This window comes from Epinephelus fuscoguttatus, linkage group LG2 (genome assembly GCF_011397635.1).
Source record: "Epinephelus fuscoguttatus linkage group LG2, E.fuscoguttatus.final_Chr_v1".
Taxonomy (NCBI): domain Eukaryota; kingdom Metazoa; phylum Chordata; class Actinopteri; order Perciformes; family Serranidae; genus Epinephelus; species Epinephelus fuscoguttatus.
The window spans coordinates 4,532,252-4,547,984 of record NC_064753.1 but is presented as its reverse complement, the minus strand read 5'-3'; the positions used below and the strand labels follow the sequence as shown (position 1 = coordinate 4,547,984).

General features: G+C 38.4%; 2 protein-coding genes across 2 annotated transcripts; both read right to left on the bottom strand.

Annotated features, from left to right (window-relative positions):
• Nucleotides 1–4,524: 4,524 nt before the first annotated feature.
• LOC125905622 (retinal cone rhodopsin-sensitive cGMP 3',5'-cyclic phosphodiesterase subunit gamma-like) lies at nucleotides 4,525–4,943 on the bottom strand. The gene is made up of 3 exons (XM_049603733.1): nucleotides 4,840–4,943; nucleotides 4,680–4,717; nucleotides 4,525–4,601 (listed from the first exon to the last, which is right to left on the bottom strand). Exons 1-3 carry the CDS (start codon nucleotides 4,941–4,943, stop codon nucleotides 4,525–4,527), a joined length of 219 nt encoding a protein of 72 aa, XP_049459690.1.
• Nucleotides 4,944–13,232: 8,289 nt separating this feature from the next.
• Nucleotides 13,233–15,353, bottom strand: LOC125905639 (retinal cone rhodopsin-sensitive cGMP 3',5'-cyclic phosphodiesterase subunit gamma-like). Its single transcript, XM_049603759.1, has 5 exons — nucleotides 15,312–15,353; nucleotides 14,560–14,713; nucleotides 14,116–14,230; nucleotides 13,993–14,027; nucleotides 13,233–13,906 (listed from the first exon to the last, which is right to left on the bottom strand). Exons 3-5 carry the CDS (start codon nucleotides 14,226–14,228, stop codon nucleotides 13,830–13,832), a joined length of 225 nt encoding a protein of 74 aa, XP_049459716.1. The 5' UTR covers nucleotides 14,229–14,230; nucleotides 14,560–14,713; nucleotides 15,312–15,353; the 3' UTR covers nucleotides 13,233–13,829.
• Nucleotides 15,354–15,733: the final 380 nt, after the last annotated feature.

Here is a 15,733-nt window from a genome sequence, read left to right as displayed (position 1 = left end):
TGCCACCTACAGGTTTGGCGTGCTCTTGTGTATAGGCTATATACACGGGTAAGTGTAAACGAAGATCTTTTTGAAAACGGAGACGGTGAAATGTTCGTTTATGAAAATAGTCGGCAACGTGTAAACGGCCTCCCAGCCAGGATGAGCAGACACGGATTCATCAAGCCAGGTGAAACCAATCCTGCATCAGTGCGCGCACGCGGCTTCCTCAGATAGACCCCGCCATCGATCACAGATTCACCGATTCACCATGGCAACAAGAGCGGCGTACTTTTCCCCGTCGGAGGCAGAAATCCTCATGGAGGCTTACGAGGAGGTAAAGGATCAAATCATAAAGAAAGGCAACACCGCCACAGTTATAAAACAACGAGAGAAAGCGTGGCGTGTGTATGCTGATTGATCATATATATATATATAAATGTATGTATGTGTGTATACCTATAGGCCTATACTTATAAAATCCCCCTCAGGTGCCCATGAGGGGGATTTTGTGAATAGGAAATCCTTTCACAGCATTAATGTTCAGGTGAATATGACTTTTTGATATTGTCCATTAATGAACACTGTGCATTGCTTGTGATGTGCATTGATTAATAGTCTTTGTCTTATAATTTCAGATGGTCTGCAATGCAGACTATCTGATCAGCAATGTTGTGGCAAAGTGGCCCGGCTCGGTCCATGATTCCCGAGTCTTTAGGACCTCTGGAATCTATCAGCGCCTATCACAAGGTGAGCCACACAACCTCTGTTAATAACCACTTTTTACATCATGGCTGTGTCAAGAATGTCACTCTATTTATGAGGTTGTGATGATGAGATTTTGTATTTACAGGTGAATTCTCTGGTGTGTTGCTGGGGGCCTTTTCTCCTCACACCATACACAGACCCTCAGGAAGCACAGCAGGCCTATAATCATGCCCATGCCAGGACAAGAGCCAGGATCGAAATGACCTTTGGCCCTCCTGAAGGCACGCTTTCACTGTTTTAACCACTTAAGGGTCAACCCTTTGAGGGCATGTGACATCACTGTGGCCTGTGCTGTCCTCCACAATGTGGCCTGCCTGAGGAAGGAGAGGGCCCCCATCACACATGGACTGGGACAATTCTGCCATCTTCCCTGATGACGACAGTGGTCGGCTAGTCAGGGACCAATATGTGTTAAATTATTTTAGTTAACATGCATGCTTTAAATTTAAGTTAAATATGTCCTCCAGAGGCAGAGACGCATGCTCTGAATTTCAGTTAAATATGGCCTGCATTGGCGGAGGAATTTGTATTTTGTTTTTGTTTTTTTTGTTTGTTTGTTTTTAATTCAATTTAAATTGATTTGGCCTCTTATGTTGTTTGTGCTGTATACTGTGTGTATACAAGCTTGCAGGGAGGCTACTGTATCCATTCGTCTGTTCATTTGTTGTGTATGGATTTGTCCTGCATTTATTTCAGTGTGCAGACATGTGGGGTATATCATATACAGACCTTTGAATGTGTATTTATTCTTGTGTTGTATAATATGCTTTGATTTCGTGCTTTCTATCTTGTAGAGTCACTGTGTGACTTCAGTTTTGAAAGGAGCTGATGGTTTACTTGCTTAGATTTATCCTTATTCAGTAAAGGAACATCATGTTACTCTTTGATGTATATTTATATTTATATGGGATGTGTATTTTATATATAGTCTGTGGGAAACTGTAAATTATCTAATGATTGCAAAATTATCTAAAATCATCATTTATCTAAAATGATTGCAATTAATGATCACAAATGTTTAAATAATGACAGTGGGTCTGGTTGAATGTGATAACAATGTGCAGTGTGCAGTGGAATAACTAGTGATATCCATTTGTGGTGACTGCTGACTGAGATAAGGGATGAGATTAAATAGATCCTGGAACTTAACCTGGTCTGGAGCAGGCTAGCTCCACAGAATAAATCTCCATGGTAACTTATGTCATAACATATCCTGCTTTCCACTATCCCGCTTTTCTGCAACCGGATCACGGATAAGTTGAGCCAGGATAACCAAGATATCCCGGCCTAATCCCTTATCCTAGTTTTGTGCAATAGGCCCCTGGTAAAAACCTCCTGAACAGTGAACACTGAAGGAATCCTACCCTGGAGAAGCTTCAGCTGGTTGCAATCTGCAATCCTCACCACTGGATGTCACTAAATTTTCCTACATCTTACACAGTGCTCCCTTAGTGTGTCATATGTGTATTTACACTGTTGGTCTACAGAACAAAGTGATACAGGAGGGAGGGATGAAGTGAAATGTTCCTCAGAACCAAAGGTAAAAAAAAAAAAAACAATAAAGAAAATGGCATACACAAACTGTACAATTAAAAAAGCTGCGGTTAAATCTGTTTTTTTAGTGTCTCTAGTAGAGTTCATGTTCATATCTTACGGAAGACGAGAACGGCCATGTATTTTTTTTGTGCACTGTTATCTCTTAATAACAACTTATTATTTTGTTATCTCGATATAACAAAGATTGTTTTCTCGTGATAACGAATTAATTATCTCGTTATCTCGATATAACAAAGATTGTTTTCCCTTGATAATTGTCAAGTCTGATGATTGCGCACTGGTTAATGTGTTCTTTCTCCCCTTTGCTTTACATTTATGTACCTCAGTCATTTTTCTTATTAACTGACTGTTGCTGTTCTTATTGGCATTCTTCAGCCTTGGATGAGAGGAGTGGGAGGGGGTCTGTGCTGGTTCATTGTTGGAAAAACTCATGTCCCTAAATAGATTTGTGACTGCTATGCTAATATGCTAATAGAATATTTAAATATATATACTCTTACATGCAAACAGAATCGTAAATTCTATCATAACCTCAGGAGCTCATATAATAAGTAACATTTCTATGGTTATCATACTTTAAAAGGAGCCATTCTGCATAATGAGGACTTCTTACTTCTGATACTTTGAGTTCATTTTGCTGATAATAATTCTGAGGTTATACTTAAGTCACATTTGAATCAGGACTTTTTCTTATAATGGTGTATTTTTAAAGTGTAGTGTTTCTACTTTCTACTACTACACTATTTCTGTTTCCACCACTGATAGCAACATCATATCCACTCACCCATACTGTCGCCCTTTTTTTCCTCCTGTGTTTCTTTACATTTTTTGCTACCCAGACTTTTCCTTTGGACTGCTAGCGTGTCATTTGTGCCAGGTTTAAGAGCAGGCCGAACCATTTGAATAAAAATACAGCAGGGAAGGGGGCAATACAGAGGCTCTCTTGATGTTTACTTTTTTTTTTTTTTTGCCAATAAGAAGAAAAGAAAACGAAACTAAGTATTAGTTAGCCCATTCTGATTAAAATCTTCTGTTGATGATAGGTTTATAATTTTCTATTGAGAAAAACAATCTTAATATTCTAATAGTTTAAGGGCTCCTGTCAATCACGGACCCTCAGAATTATCCTAATGTTTCTCCCCCATATGGCACCACTGACCGCACAGCAGTCACACTGCATTCCCTACAGTCATCTCAAAACCGCGAGCCAATGAACTTCCTCTGCAGAATGATAGTTGACCAAATTAGGACTGCAAAAATTTGGCTATGAGCTAAAAAGTATAAAAATGTGATAAAATCAGATTTTTTTTATGACTTTCAGTTATTACTGGAATTACCAAAGATTTCTACATATCTGGACAATTAACTAGTCATCTGAACTTCCCCATGTCGTCCAAAGAACAATGACAGCTGCTTTAAAGACGTGATTGGGCCAGTCCAGTGTCAATTAACAAAATAAACAAATGGTTAGATTTACCTTTTTCATGGGTGGGTCAGACAACAATATGAACAAAAACACAGTTGTGTGAGCCCACCAGGAAAGTGCCTTGTATGCCATATGAAGCTCTAGTGAAAGTTCAGTCAGGAAGACTATGCTTTTTCATGCTTAGGCCTATGATTTATCTCTCATACCTTTTGCCATTAACTCCTCACACAAATTCTCAGTCATTATTTTCAGCTGTCATTGTCTCGGGCTGTGAATTGAGACATCAGCTGTTCTAACAGCTCATTCACAATTAACCAAAAGCACAGCGACACACCTTCTCTGTTAGACTATCAAAAAATCACAAGAAATGAAATAATAATAATATAATAACTTATACAAACCAGCATAATTATGAATACATTTATTGTACCAACACTATGACTGTGTGCATTACAGGTAATCTGGTTATAGCTATAGTGAAATGCAAGTTATAGACTTACTCATTTATGATTTTTACATTTATATTTATAGCAAAAATAATATTGATACATTTAAACAGCACCTAAAAATATATATATATATAATCGAAGAATATTTATCTTCTGGGTCTGGTTAGGAGAGACTCCATATAACCCTGGGACTGCAGAGATGTGTCCCACAGTGATTCCTGCACCATTTGGTAAAAACACTCCTCCAGTTTAGAGCTGCTCCTCATCCTCAGCACTTGTACAGTTTGGAAACACGGTGGTATCACATCTGTCCAGGGCCAGGGTAGGAGCTCCTATCTTACAGGTCTAGACGATGCCAAACTGAGCTAGGTCGCTCAGCTCCATGTCACCAAACGCCTCCCAGGGGCAGACCACTGCAGAGTCTGCAGGACAGAAAAACAAAAGGTGAGTCCAGACTAAACATTGAATAGTTCCAGACTAAACATGAAATTCACCCTCACCTCCAAGACCCTCCATCCCCGGGACGTCATTGTCAAACCTATTTGAAAAACGCAAAACATAACACAGAAACCAAAGTAAAAAAAAATTTGCAAATATCAGAGTTGTCATTATGAAAGGCATGATGTCTGAGGTAGGAGTATAGAACATCATTACTCTCACCCCTTCTGTCCAGCTTTGGGAGCCTTGCTCTTGAACTGCCTGGTCGCCTTCTGCTTGAACTTGGGGGGAGCAGCCTTGGAGCCTTCACCTGCTGCTGCATTCATCTTGGATCTTGATCATAAATAAGGAAAAATGTTTCTTTACTGATCATAAATGCTGGAGGAATACTGCTGCTCCCCCACAAAACATATTTCCATTCGCTCCTATGACTCTACTCCTATACTTTATCCCCTTATGTTTTCCAACTTCTCTCTATGTGATTCTATTCATAACCTGTCTTGATCTAAATGCTCTTCTTATGTGCTTACATGTCATAAATGCCGTCCATATTTACAGTGCTCATCCTATTTTTGTCAGTCCCAAAGCCAGAGGTCAGAATCACAACACGTTGGTGAGGATCAGCGTGCAACACCTGAGTAGCAAAATCTGCCCCCAAACAAGATCTCATTAACCCATCTTATGTTCTGGGGTGAGGGCAGATTATGACAAGGATTATAATCTGTTTGTTAACAGATCATATTTGACAAATCTGAACACCACTAATCCTGGCCACCTCAAGTGGATCTGCATTACAACTGCTAAATATCAAGACATGAATCTTGTGGCATTTCTCTGGCTTCACACAGAAGATACACTATTAATAAAATGTCATAAATAATGACAAAAATCTGTAGCTATAGTTACCAAAATCAAAACACAATTTAGACAACAAGTTAAGTTTAACAAAGCAGACAAAAATACCATTCAAACTTTAAAAGAAGACGAACAATATAATACAGAAACATATTAACTTGTGATATTAGTTAATTCATTGATTAATTTTATGGCTGTTGATAAATAAATTAATCAGTCATTGATGAACTCATCTTCAACTTTTGATTTCTGGAGTAGTAAGTAAAAGATTACAGTGTAGTTTGTGAAGCAAAACTAGTAATAACAGGAGTGAATATTCCTTCCTGTGAATATTTTATTTTGAAGTAAACAAAAAGATAAATTTAAAAGAAGCACATCTTTTTATGCTTTCTTATGTGTTTTCATTCTTGGCCTGCTGTTAAATGAGAAAACAAACTACAAGTGCACATTTAAGCTTACCGAACTACATCTCTAAGAAAAATGCACTTACTTGGTTTGCTGAAGGAGTGGATGCCAAAAAATGTTTTTTTGCAGAGAAGAAGCAAAAAAGCAGCTGTGAGACAAAGAGAGAGTCTTCTTTCTTCTCACAGTCTGTCTATGCTGTCTCATCATCATGCCATCACCCTGCCTTGATAGCCTTGGTTTAACCACCGCCCACCTACTGTCTGTTGAAACATGGTGGTAATGAAACCACGAGGGCTGAGGGGTATTTTGAGTGTCAGCTTATAATAAGTCAAAGATAATCACAGGGACATTAAAGGGTCAGACATTTGAAAATGTTGTTATTTAAACATTTAAAATACTGAGATTCAAGTGTCCAGCTGCTTTTTTTCTTGCAGTGTTTCACATAAAAATCTTCAAAAACAAAAGTGATATCGTAAAGCTTATCTGGTGATTTCACAACTTCCATAAAAAGGGTTTAGGTAAATCTACAATGGTTTCACAGCAGTTTTACTCACTTGTTGAAACTGATGATCAAATTTATTTTAATGAATACAGGACACTCAATGTTTGTCAAATATTAAAGGCAGTATGGCTTAGCCTTGGACAGGGACAGCATGGTGAGAGAATAAAGGATTAAAGGTAATAATCTCTCTCATAATGTAAAGTCAGGGGGATTATGAGACCTTTGCATAACAAGGAACATGTACTAAACTGTGTGAACTGAGTTGGGCTTTACAGGATCCAATTAACAGCATCAGAGATGTCTCAGCCCTTAAGGTTGAGACAAACACCCACGTGAACAAAAAGCAGGCTACGGTATGTAAAAAGACAAAAATACCTCTACTTACAATTACAAGATCAGAACAAGACAAAACAGCCATCATCTCAAAACAACATCCTGTGTCCATAGAAAAACACATTTTGTTTTTTTTTATTATTCAAAAATGGCTGTGGCCAGTAAAGGATAAGTGTAGTGCACGTTTCTACAATAGACATTTTAAAGTGTTAACAATCTTGTTACTATACAATAGATAAACAAATCTGGAAAAAGGCTAATTTTGGCACCAGCAGAGGATATAAACCCTCTGTAGTCTCCAAAGGCAATTTAGCTTTTCTTTAGTGAACACAGTAAATCATTCAGGGATGATGGAAGATTTTTAAACACTCTGATAAATGTGAGAAAATAAATCCATAAATAGCTTAAGTTTGGCACCAGGAGGGTAATGGAATCTCTACCAGGATATACATTATATGTTACATATGTCATTTTTATACTACTGTATGTGTTTTGTCAATTCACATTGTAAATTGATTTACAATAATGATTTAAATAAAAAAAATAAACTTTTTATGTGCAATCCAACCTCTTTGCTTTCAACATTATCCATGGGTCAGTCAGTACAACTCAAGCTAAAGAAAGAAAAATGGAAAAACAACATTTTATTTGGTAACACTGCCTGTGAAAGTCTACTTTGAATACTTTATACTGAAGGTATTTTTAACTAATGGTTACCTATTATATTATTACAGCATGCAGTATGACCTGCAGCAACAATCTGGTGTTATCTGTATGTTTTTTTAACAGTTGGGTGCCTATTTTATTTTATAATTTAATAACTGTGACAACAAACACGTCTGGTCTCACCTCAGCAGACTTATCCTTTAGGCTGTCTTAAAATACACAAACACTAAGGGGCCTAAGGGCAGTCATTATAAATGACTGGATTGCATACAAGACTTAGTGACAGATAACTTTTACACTCTTCCCTAGACAAGTCAACAACTCACAGTTATGGTTGAGTCTTTGTATTTTATCCATATTGACATGTTTTCTGTGTTAGAGACATGCAGTTTTTAGATCATATTGAGTTGTTTTTTATAAGTGTGTGATTAACTTATGGTAGATGTCCATAGGGGTTACATTTGGTTTGGTTACTATTGGTTACTCTACTAAAGGTTTTTGGAGAAAACAGACAAAGAAATGACAAACATGGCAGTGCACTTTAAACACAAACACATTAATGCGCTGAATGTTCATTTATTTCACAGGTTTAACAATCATGTACCAGGCATGGAGGGTCTTGGAGGTATGTTTTTTTCCTATGTTTTTTATTTTATTTTGATAGTTAAAGAATTTGGAGCCCAAGATACACATAAAAATGCAGAGTAAAACAAAAATCTTTAGGAGGTTCTTATCTTTTTTTGGCTATGGTTTTTGGTTTGGCCCTGCTGTAGAAGTCCCCAAAAACTGTTATTTCATTCTGGCTCTGTGTTGGAGTTGTGTTGGTATTTTTTATTTATTTTCTGTGACTTACCTTATTAAATGAATCTTTTTCATTTCTGTAGACTCTGCAGTCTCGGTGACCTGGCTCAGTTCAGCTCAGTTCAGCATTGTCTAGACCTGTTAGATTCTCTCCAGAATCACATCTTTGTATATATTCTCCTAACATGACATCCAAACATAATTATGTACATAGAACTCCATACTGGTGCTTCTTCACATTTTTTTTTTTTGCTGGACATTTGACCATTGTCCCTCTGTACCCTGACTTTTCTTTTAGGAGGCCCTGATATTTGGTGAGGCAATGTGAGTTGATTAATAAGTCTGCCTTATGTGTTTACATTAGCAGTGCTTATGAGTTCTCCACATTGCGCATCTGACCCCTGTTGTCAGAGGGACCACACATTTCACAATACCATGGGGGCTGTGAGTATCAAATGGCACACTGAAATGTGTTTTAATGATAAAATACATTTATCTTTAATATAAGTTGTATTGTCAGTGATATGAGTCAGTAAGTACATTTTTGTACTTGATCCCATTTAAAGGTCAACTATAGATCTTTTCATGGGCTCCCCCTTGGCTTTGGGCTTGAGTAATCTGTACCCTTTGACCCCTCCAGACAGAGGGCCTGTTGTCAGCTCTGGATGGTCAAGGGTTTCTTCAAATCCTTTCAGTTGTGAAAAAGAAGTTGTTTTTCTTGCAGTGTAATGTACAGTCCATTTTTAAGGTGGTACACCTGTAACAAAGAATTAAACTTCATAATCCTCAGAATTCTGACTGCTAACTTTTTAATTATCATCCTTGACTTGTACTTTTACTTTCAATACTGAATTACATTCAATAAAATACATTTACATTAGAGCAAACAGCAAATATCAGATCCTTTAAGACTTTTACTCAAGTAATATTCTAATAGTTGACTTTAACTTCTACCAAAGTCATTTTCTGTACTTTTATGTAAGAATGGCTTTCAGGTACTTCATCTGCCACTATGGTACTAAACCCGACAGTTGTATCTGTCGAACTCAGCCAAGCCAACCAACCTCATGACATCACAGTTTACTGCAGAATGGCTGCCGTCTTGCCATGAAAGGTATAACTGGACTTCTTTATTCTTTTATACTTTATATATAGTTGTTAGAGTGGAAATGCATTTTATACCATTAATAACTGGCAAACTTTCTGGGGAAAACCTGGTCTTATTAGGAGAGACAGCATTCATCCCACTTTGGATAGAGCTGCTCTTGTTTCTAGGAACCTGGCAAACTTTATTAGTAATTTAAATCCCTGACAACCCAGTGTTAAGACCAGGACTCTGAGACGCAGTCCTATACGCCTCTCTGAGCTTCTAGTTCAGTTACCCAGCCATAGTTTTCATAGTTTAATACAAACGGTGTCTTTCCCCCGACCACCTAAATTATTTAAATCTAAAACTAAACAAAGAGGAGTTGTGCATAACAACCTCATAAAAATTAAAACCTCTTCTGTGACAGAAAGACAAAACAGGAGAATTAAATGCGGACTGTTAAATATCAGGTCTCTATCGTCTAAAGCAGTGTTAGTAAATGAATTAATATCAGATAATCATATTGATTTACTCAGTCTCACTGAAACCTGGCGGTGTCCAGATGAATATGTTAGTCTAAATGAATCCACTCCTCCCAGTCATAATAATACCCACATTCCTCGAGGCAGCGGCCAAGGAAGGGGAGTTGCAGCCATTTTTAACTCTAGTGTGTTAATCAGCCCTAAACCTAAACTAGATTATAATTCATTTGAAAGCCTCATTCTTAGTCTTTTTCATCCGACCTGGAAAATCTTGCAGCCACTTTTATTTGTTATAGTGTACCGTGCTCCTGGCCCGTATTCTGAATTTGTTTCTGAATTCTCAGAGTTTTTATCCAGTTTAGTTCTTAAATCAGATAAAGTTATTATTGTAGGTGATTTTAACATTCATGTCGACGTTGATAATGACTCCCTGGCTACCGCGTTTATCTCATTATTAGACTCCATTGGCTTCAGTCAGGGTGTACATGAACCCACTCATTGTTTTAACCATACCCTTGATCTAGTTCTGATGTATGGAATTGAAATTGAAAACCTAACAGTCTTTCCACAGAATCCTTCACTATCCGATCATTATCTGATTACTTTTGATTTCTTTTTACTCGATTACACGCCACTCAGCAACAGTTACTATACTAGATGTTTATCAGATAGTGCTGTCGCAAAATTTAAGGAAAAGATTACTCCGTCATTAAATTCAATACCAAGTCCCTCAGTAAAAGAGGTTTCCTGTACCGACTTTGATCATTTTGTCGATAGCGCTGTAGGCTCGCTGCGAACAACACTTGACTCTGTAGCTCCTCTTAAAAAGAAGTTAACAAAACAAAGAAAGTTCGCTCCTTGGTATAACTCTCAAACCCGTAAGTTAAAACAAATATCGCGAAAATTTGAAAGGAATTGGCGATTAACCAAACTGGAAGAATCTCGTTTAATCTGGACAGACAGTCTCAAGACGTATAAGAGGGGCCTCTGCAATGCCAGAGCAAACTATTACTCAGCATTAATAGAAGAAAACAAAAATAACCCCAGGTTTCTTTTCAGCACTGTAGCCAGGCTGACTGAGAGTCAAAACTCTATTGAGCCTTGTATTCCTTTAGCCCTTAGCAGTAATGATTTTATGAGCTTTTTTAATGACAAAATTCTAACTATTAGAGGCAAAATTCATGACCTCCAGTCCTCAGATAGTACCTATCTAACCTCAAACACAGCTGTAAAACCTAATATATATTTAGATTGCTTCTCCCCAATTTCTCTTCAAGAACTGACCGCAGTGATTTCTTCATCTAAATCATCAGCGTGTCTCTTAGACCCCATCCCAACTAGGCTACTTAAGGAGGTCTTTCCTTTAGTTAACAGAGGTGTTAGCCAACTATAGACCAATATCTAATCTTCCCTTTATGTCAAAGATCCTTGAGAAAGTAGTCGCAGAGCAGCTGTGTGATTTTTAGTTAAAATTACAAATGACCTTCTGATTGCTTCAGACAAAGGACTTGTCTCTGTACTTGTTTTATTAGATCTTAGTGCAGCGTTTGACACATTTGACCATCAAATTCTACTGCAGAGACTGGATCACTTAATTGGCTTAAAAGGTTCTGCACTGAGCTGGTTTAAATCTTACTTATCTGATTGTTTTCAGTTTGTTGACGTTCATAATGAATCATCCTTACGTACCAAAGTTTGTTTTGGAGTTCCGCAAGGTTCTGTGCTTGGACCAATCCTATTTACTCTATATATGCTTCCTTTAGGTAACATCATTAGAAATCACTCTGTAAATTTCCATTGTTATGCAGATGATACACAGTTGTATTTATCAATGAAGCCAGAAGAAAGTAATCAATTAACTAAATTCCATAACTGCCTTAAAGACATAAAAACTTGGATGAGCACCAATTTCCTGATGTTAAATTCAGACAAAACTGAAGTTATTGTTCTTGGCCCCAAACAACTCAGAGACTCTTTATCTTTATCTGTTGACATAGTTTCTCTAGATGGCATTGCTCTGGCCTCTAGCACTACCGTAAGAAACCTCGGAGTAATATTTGATCAAGATTTGTCTTTTAATTCTCATTTAAAACAAACCTCACGGACTGCATTTTTTCATCTACGTAATATTGTGAAAATTAGGCCTATCCTGACCCGAAAAGATGCAGAAAAATTGGTCCACACTTTTGTTACCTCAAGGCTGGATTACTGTAACTCTCTATTATCAGGTAGCTCTAGTAAGTCCTTAAAAACTCTCCAGCTAATTCACAATGCAGCAGCACATGTACTAACAGGAACTAAGAAACGAGATCATATTTCTCCTGTTTTAGCTTCGCCGCTCTGAGAACGCAGGGTTACTCGTGGTCCCTAAAGTCTCCAAAAGTAGATCAGGAGCCAGAGCCTTCAGCTATCAGGCTCCTCTCGGAGGACCCCCTATAATACTCTCTCTCTCTCTCTCTCTCTCTCTCTCTATTCTATTACTGCATCTTGCTAGCTCGGCCATTCTGGATGTCACTAACTCGGCTTCTTCTCCTGAGCCTTTGTGCTCCACTGTCTCTCAGATTAACTCATATCGCAGTGGTGCCTGGACAGCGTGACGTGTGTGGTTGTGCTGCTGCCGTGGTCCTGCCAGATGCCTGCTGCTGCTGCTGCTGCTGCTGCCATCATTAGTCATTAGTCATACTTCTACTGTTATTATACACATATGACTATTGTCACACATGTATACTGCCAGATATCAATACATACTTTCAACATATTGTACCACAGTAGCCAGAACTATAACAATAATAATAATAATATTACTTTCAATAATGTTGTTGTAAGCTACTGTCATTACCTGCATCTCTCTCTCTCTCTCTCTCTGTCTCTCTCTCTCTCTCTCTCTCTCTCTCTCTCTGTCTCTCTTTCTGTCTCATTGTGTCATACGACATCTGTACGACTGTACGACATCTATTGCACGTCTGTCCGTCCTGGAAGAGGGATCCCTCCTCAGTTGCTCTTCCTGAGGTTTCTACCATTTTTTTCCCCGTTAAAGGGTTTTTTGGGGGAGTTTTTCCTTATCCGCTGTGAGGGTCCTAAGGACAGAGGGATGTCATATGCTGTAAAGCCCTGTGAGGCAAATTGTGATTTGTGATATTGGGCTTTATAAATAAAATTGAATTGAATTGAATTGAATTGAATGCCTGCCTTCCTATTACAGTAAGTGGCCTTTTTCAAAGACTTTGCATCAGAGTCAAAAATCAAAACATTGCCTCTGCCCCTCTGGTTCTTATTTTCAACACAAATGAGAGATCATTTTTTTGGCCAGCACAATGTTGTACACTAATTTAAAAGATAATTGTACTGTAGCTTTCCAGTTGACAACATAACAACCTCTGCCAGAAATAATATGGACTTTGAGTGTTTTACTCTGTATGAAATAATTCTGATTATTTAGCAAAAGGGAGAAGGATACCTATAATGCAAGGACGGACCACAATAATGTCACTAAAATATATTTTATTATAAGACATACAGCGTTAACCACAACTAAGCACACAACTATATTCAGTATGATCAGATAGATAGATAGATAGATAGATAGATAGATAGATAGATAGATAGATAGACAGACAGACAGTCAACAAGAATAACATAGACTTTAGTGATCATTGTTAAAATAAAGATGTGTTCACCCATCATCCCATTAATGAAACCCAAGCAGCGGTACAGTGTGTTACACTTTTACACAGGTGCTAGGCTACGCAGGACAACCAGGTCCCAACAAAGACATCCTGAAATCTTAAACAGGTCTACTCTAAGATATATAGAGCACAGAGAGATGGTAAAACTTCCAGGTGTTGAGGTGTATTGGTAGACAAAGAGTCATTCTTGGGGGCTGCTGTCCAAGAGCTTCTTCCTCCACTTATCAAGGGGAGAGAAAAGAAATCCCTCTCCATTCATCAGTCGTCCTTAATTGGTACCCATTCAGGTTCATCTCCATGCCTAATGAGGGGGAGAACTCATGAGGAGAGCACAAAAAAAAAGCTGCTGGATTGCAGCCACCAGGAATAAACTGTGTTTCCATTTGTCTGAATGTTTAGACAATGCCAAACTGGGCCAGATCACTCAGCTCCATGTCACCAAACGCCTCCCAGGGGCAGATGACCTCCGCGTCTGCAGAAGAGGAACCACAGATTGATGGATCTTACCCTTAACAACTACTTTATAAAAAATTATTTATTGCTGTGATAGATAATTACCTCCAAGGCCCTCCATCCCTGGAACATCATCAAATCTAAGAAAAGGACAGAGATTCTGTTTTCTTACAGTTGTAAGTAACACTTCACAGTGGTGTTGTGCTTTCTTTTCTTTTCTTGACTCACCCCTTTTGCCCAGCTTTGGGAGCCTTGCTCTTGAACTGCCTAGTCTCCTTCTGCTTGAACTTGGGAGGAGCAGCCTTGGAGCCACCAGGTGCTGCTACTGTTGCTGCATTCATATCTATCAAAACAACAAAGATTCATAAAATTAAGCAGAAAACAAACCGAACAGGAAAAGCAGAAAAGGAACAGAAGAAATACTGAGATTATGATGATGTGGTGTGACGCAGTTGTCTCCACCCAAAGAGAACTTTATAACTCCAAGCTAAACAGTTTGTCAAAGCGAACCATTCAAAATGAAGTCCAACATGTGGCATTATTGCGCTCTATATATGTTTAACTCTACATCCTACTCTAAGTGCAATCTTTGTACAGCAAATACACACAAAATACAATTATTTCAAAAATCTACAGTCTATGCTGTTGTGTGGTGGCAGCTCAGGGTCTCACCTGCGTGTTGGTTTGTTGGGAGTCTGGATTGGTGAAGAGATGCTGCCCGGAAGCGCTGAGTAATAGAAGAGCAGCAAAACAAAGAGAAAGTTCTCTTTCTTTTTGCAGTCTCTGTCCTGTGCTCTCCCCCAGGCTCAGAGTTTATATACCTGCTCTGGTCAGACACAAAGCCGATAATAGAACTGAGATGGATTATTTTCAGGGATAATCTTATGACCCTGAGAACAGCCCGTACCTGTGGTGCAACATGTGCTGTCGGCATCAAGTCCCTGTTTGCTCTGAGCCTTAACTAGACATGACGCTCTTTGAGTCATCATAAGCTAACTGCTCATCACTTAAGTCATGTTTGCTAATGTGGCCTTTGATTTGAGGGAGATAAAAGACAAAGAGAAACTGTATGTGAGACATTGGATGAATAAGTGTGCAGTAGCCAAAGGGACAGAACAATAAAGGAATGGCACCCTGAGTGAATAGGGTAAAACAGACGACACTATGACACTTTTCCAGCTAATTACTTATAGTGGGATAATTAGGGCTGTACCTGTCAGAATTATGTCAGTCAAATCAGTGGCATTTACTGTATGTAATATTGTAAACAAACAGACTGGACAGATTGGAAATGTGTGACAACATTGTGGCAGACACAAGATATCATACAAAAAGCACAGACTGCGTCATATTAAAGTTGCTGTGAGCTGTAAAGTCACCGCTTCTAAGCACAGGTGAGAAGATCGTGTTATCTTGGAGCTCACCTCTGGGTTTACTTCAGTGGTATGCAGCCCACAGAATATAGTGTTTTGCGCTGGTCCCACCTGCAAGTTCCTGCTTGGCACATAGGCTTCACAATGTGATGACATCACAGAGTTTTAAATTTCATTTCTCAACTTGAGGAAGGTTTAACAAATATAGAACCACCATCAAAAATTCAGAAAAGAAAGATTCATAATTGAACTTGGTTGCAGTTGGAGGTGTCCTGTCAACAATTTTACAGATGTTTCCTTTATAATGGTGGCCTATGGGGAAAATGTTTTTTTAAGCCGCAGTGGATTTTTTTTCACACTGCAATACCGCATGTGGCCACTGGGAAAAATTAGTTGCAAGACTGAACGGCTTTCCTGGTGGCTTCGTGGAAAGTGTCACCTCCTGTGTCCACAGCTGTCTGTAACAAAGAATA

Bases quoted from the DNA above. Each gene is read 5' to 3' on its own strand.
- LOC125905639 (XM_049603759.1), bottom strand. From the start codon at position 14,228: ATGAATGCAGCAACAGTAGCAGCACCTGGTGGCTCCAAGGCTGCTCCT. The intron at 14,028-14,115 runs GTGAGTCAAGAA...TCCTTTTCTTAG, and splicing joins CCCAAAGCTGGGCAAAAGGG to ATTTGATGATGTTCCAGGGA. The intron at 13,907-13,992 runs GTAATTATCTAT...CCTCTTCTGCAG, and splicing joins AGGGATGGAGGGCCTTGGAG to ACGCGGAGGTCATCTGCCCC.
- LOC125905622 (XM_049603733.1), bottom strand. From the start codon at position 4,943: ATGAATGCAGCAGCAGGTGAAGGCTCCAAGGCTGCTCCCCCCAAGTTC. The intron at 4,718-4,839 runs GTGAGAGTAATG...TTTTTCAAATAG, and splicing joins CCCAAAGCTGGACAGAAGGG to GTTTGACAATGACGTCCCGG. The intron at 4,602-4,679 runs GTGAGGGTGAAT...TCTGTCCTGCAG, and splicing joins GGGGATGGAGGGTCTTGGAG to ACTCTGCAGTGGTCTGCCCC.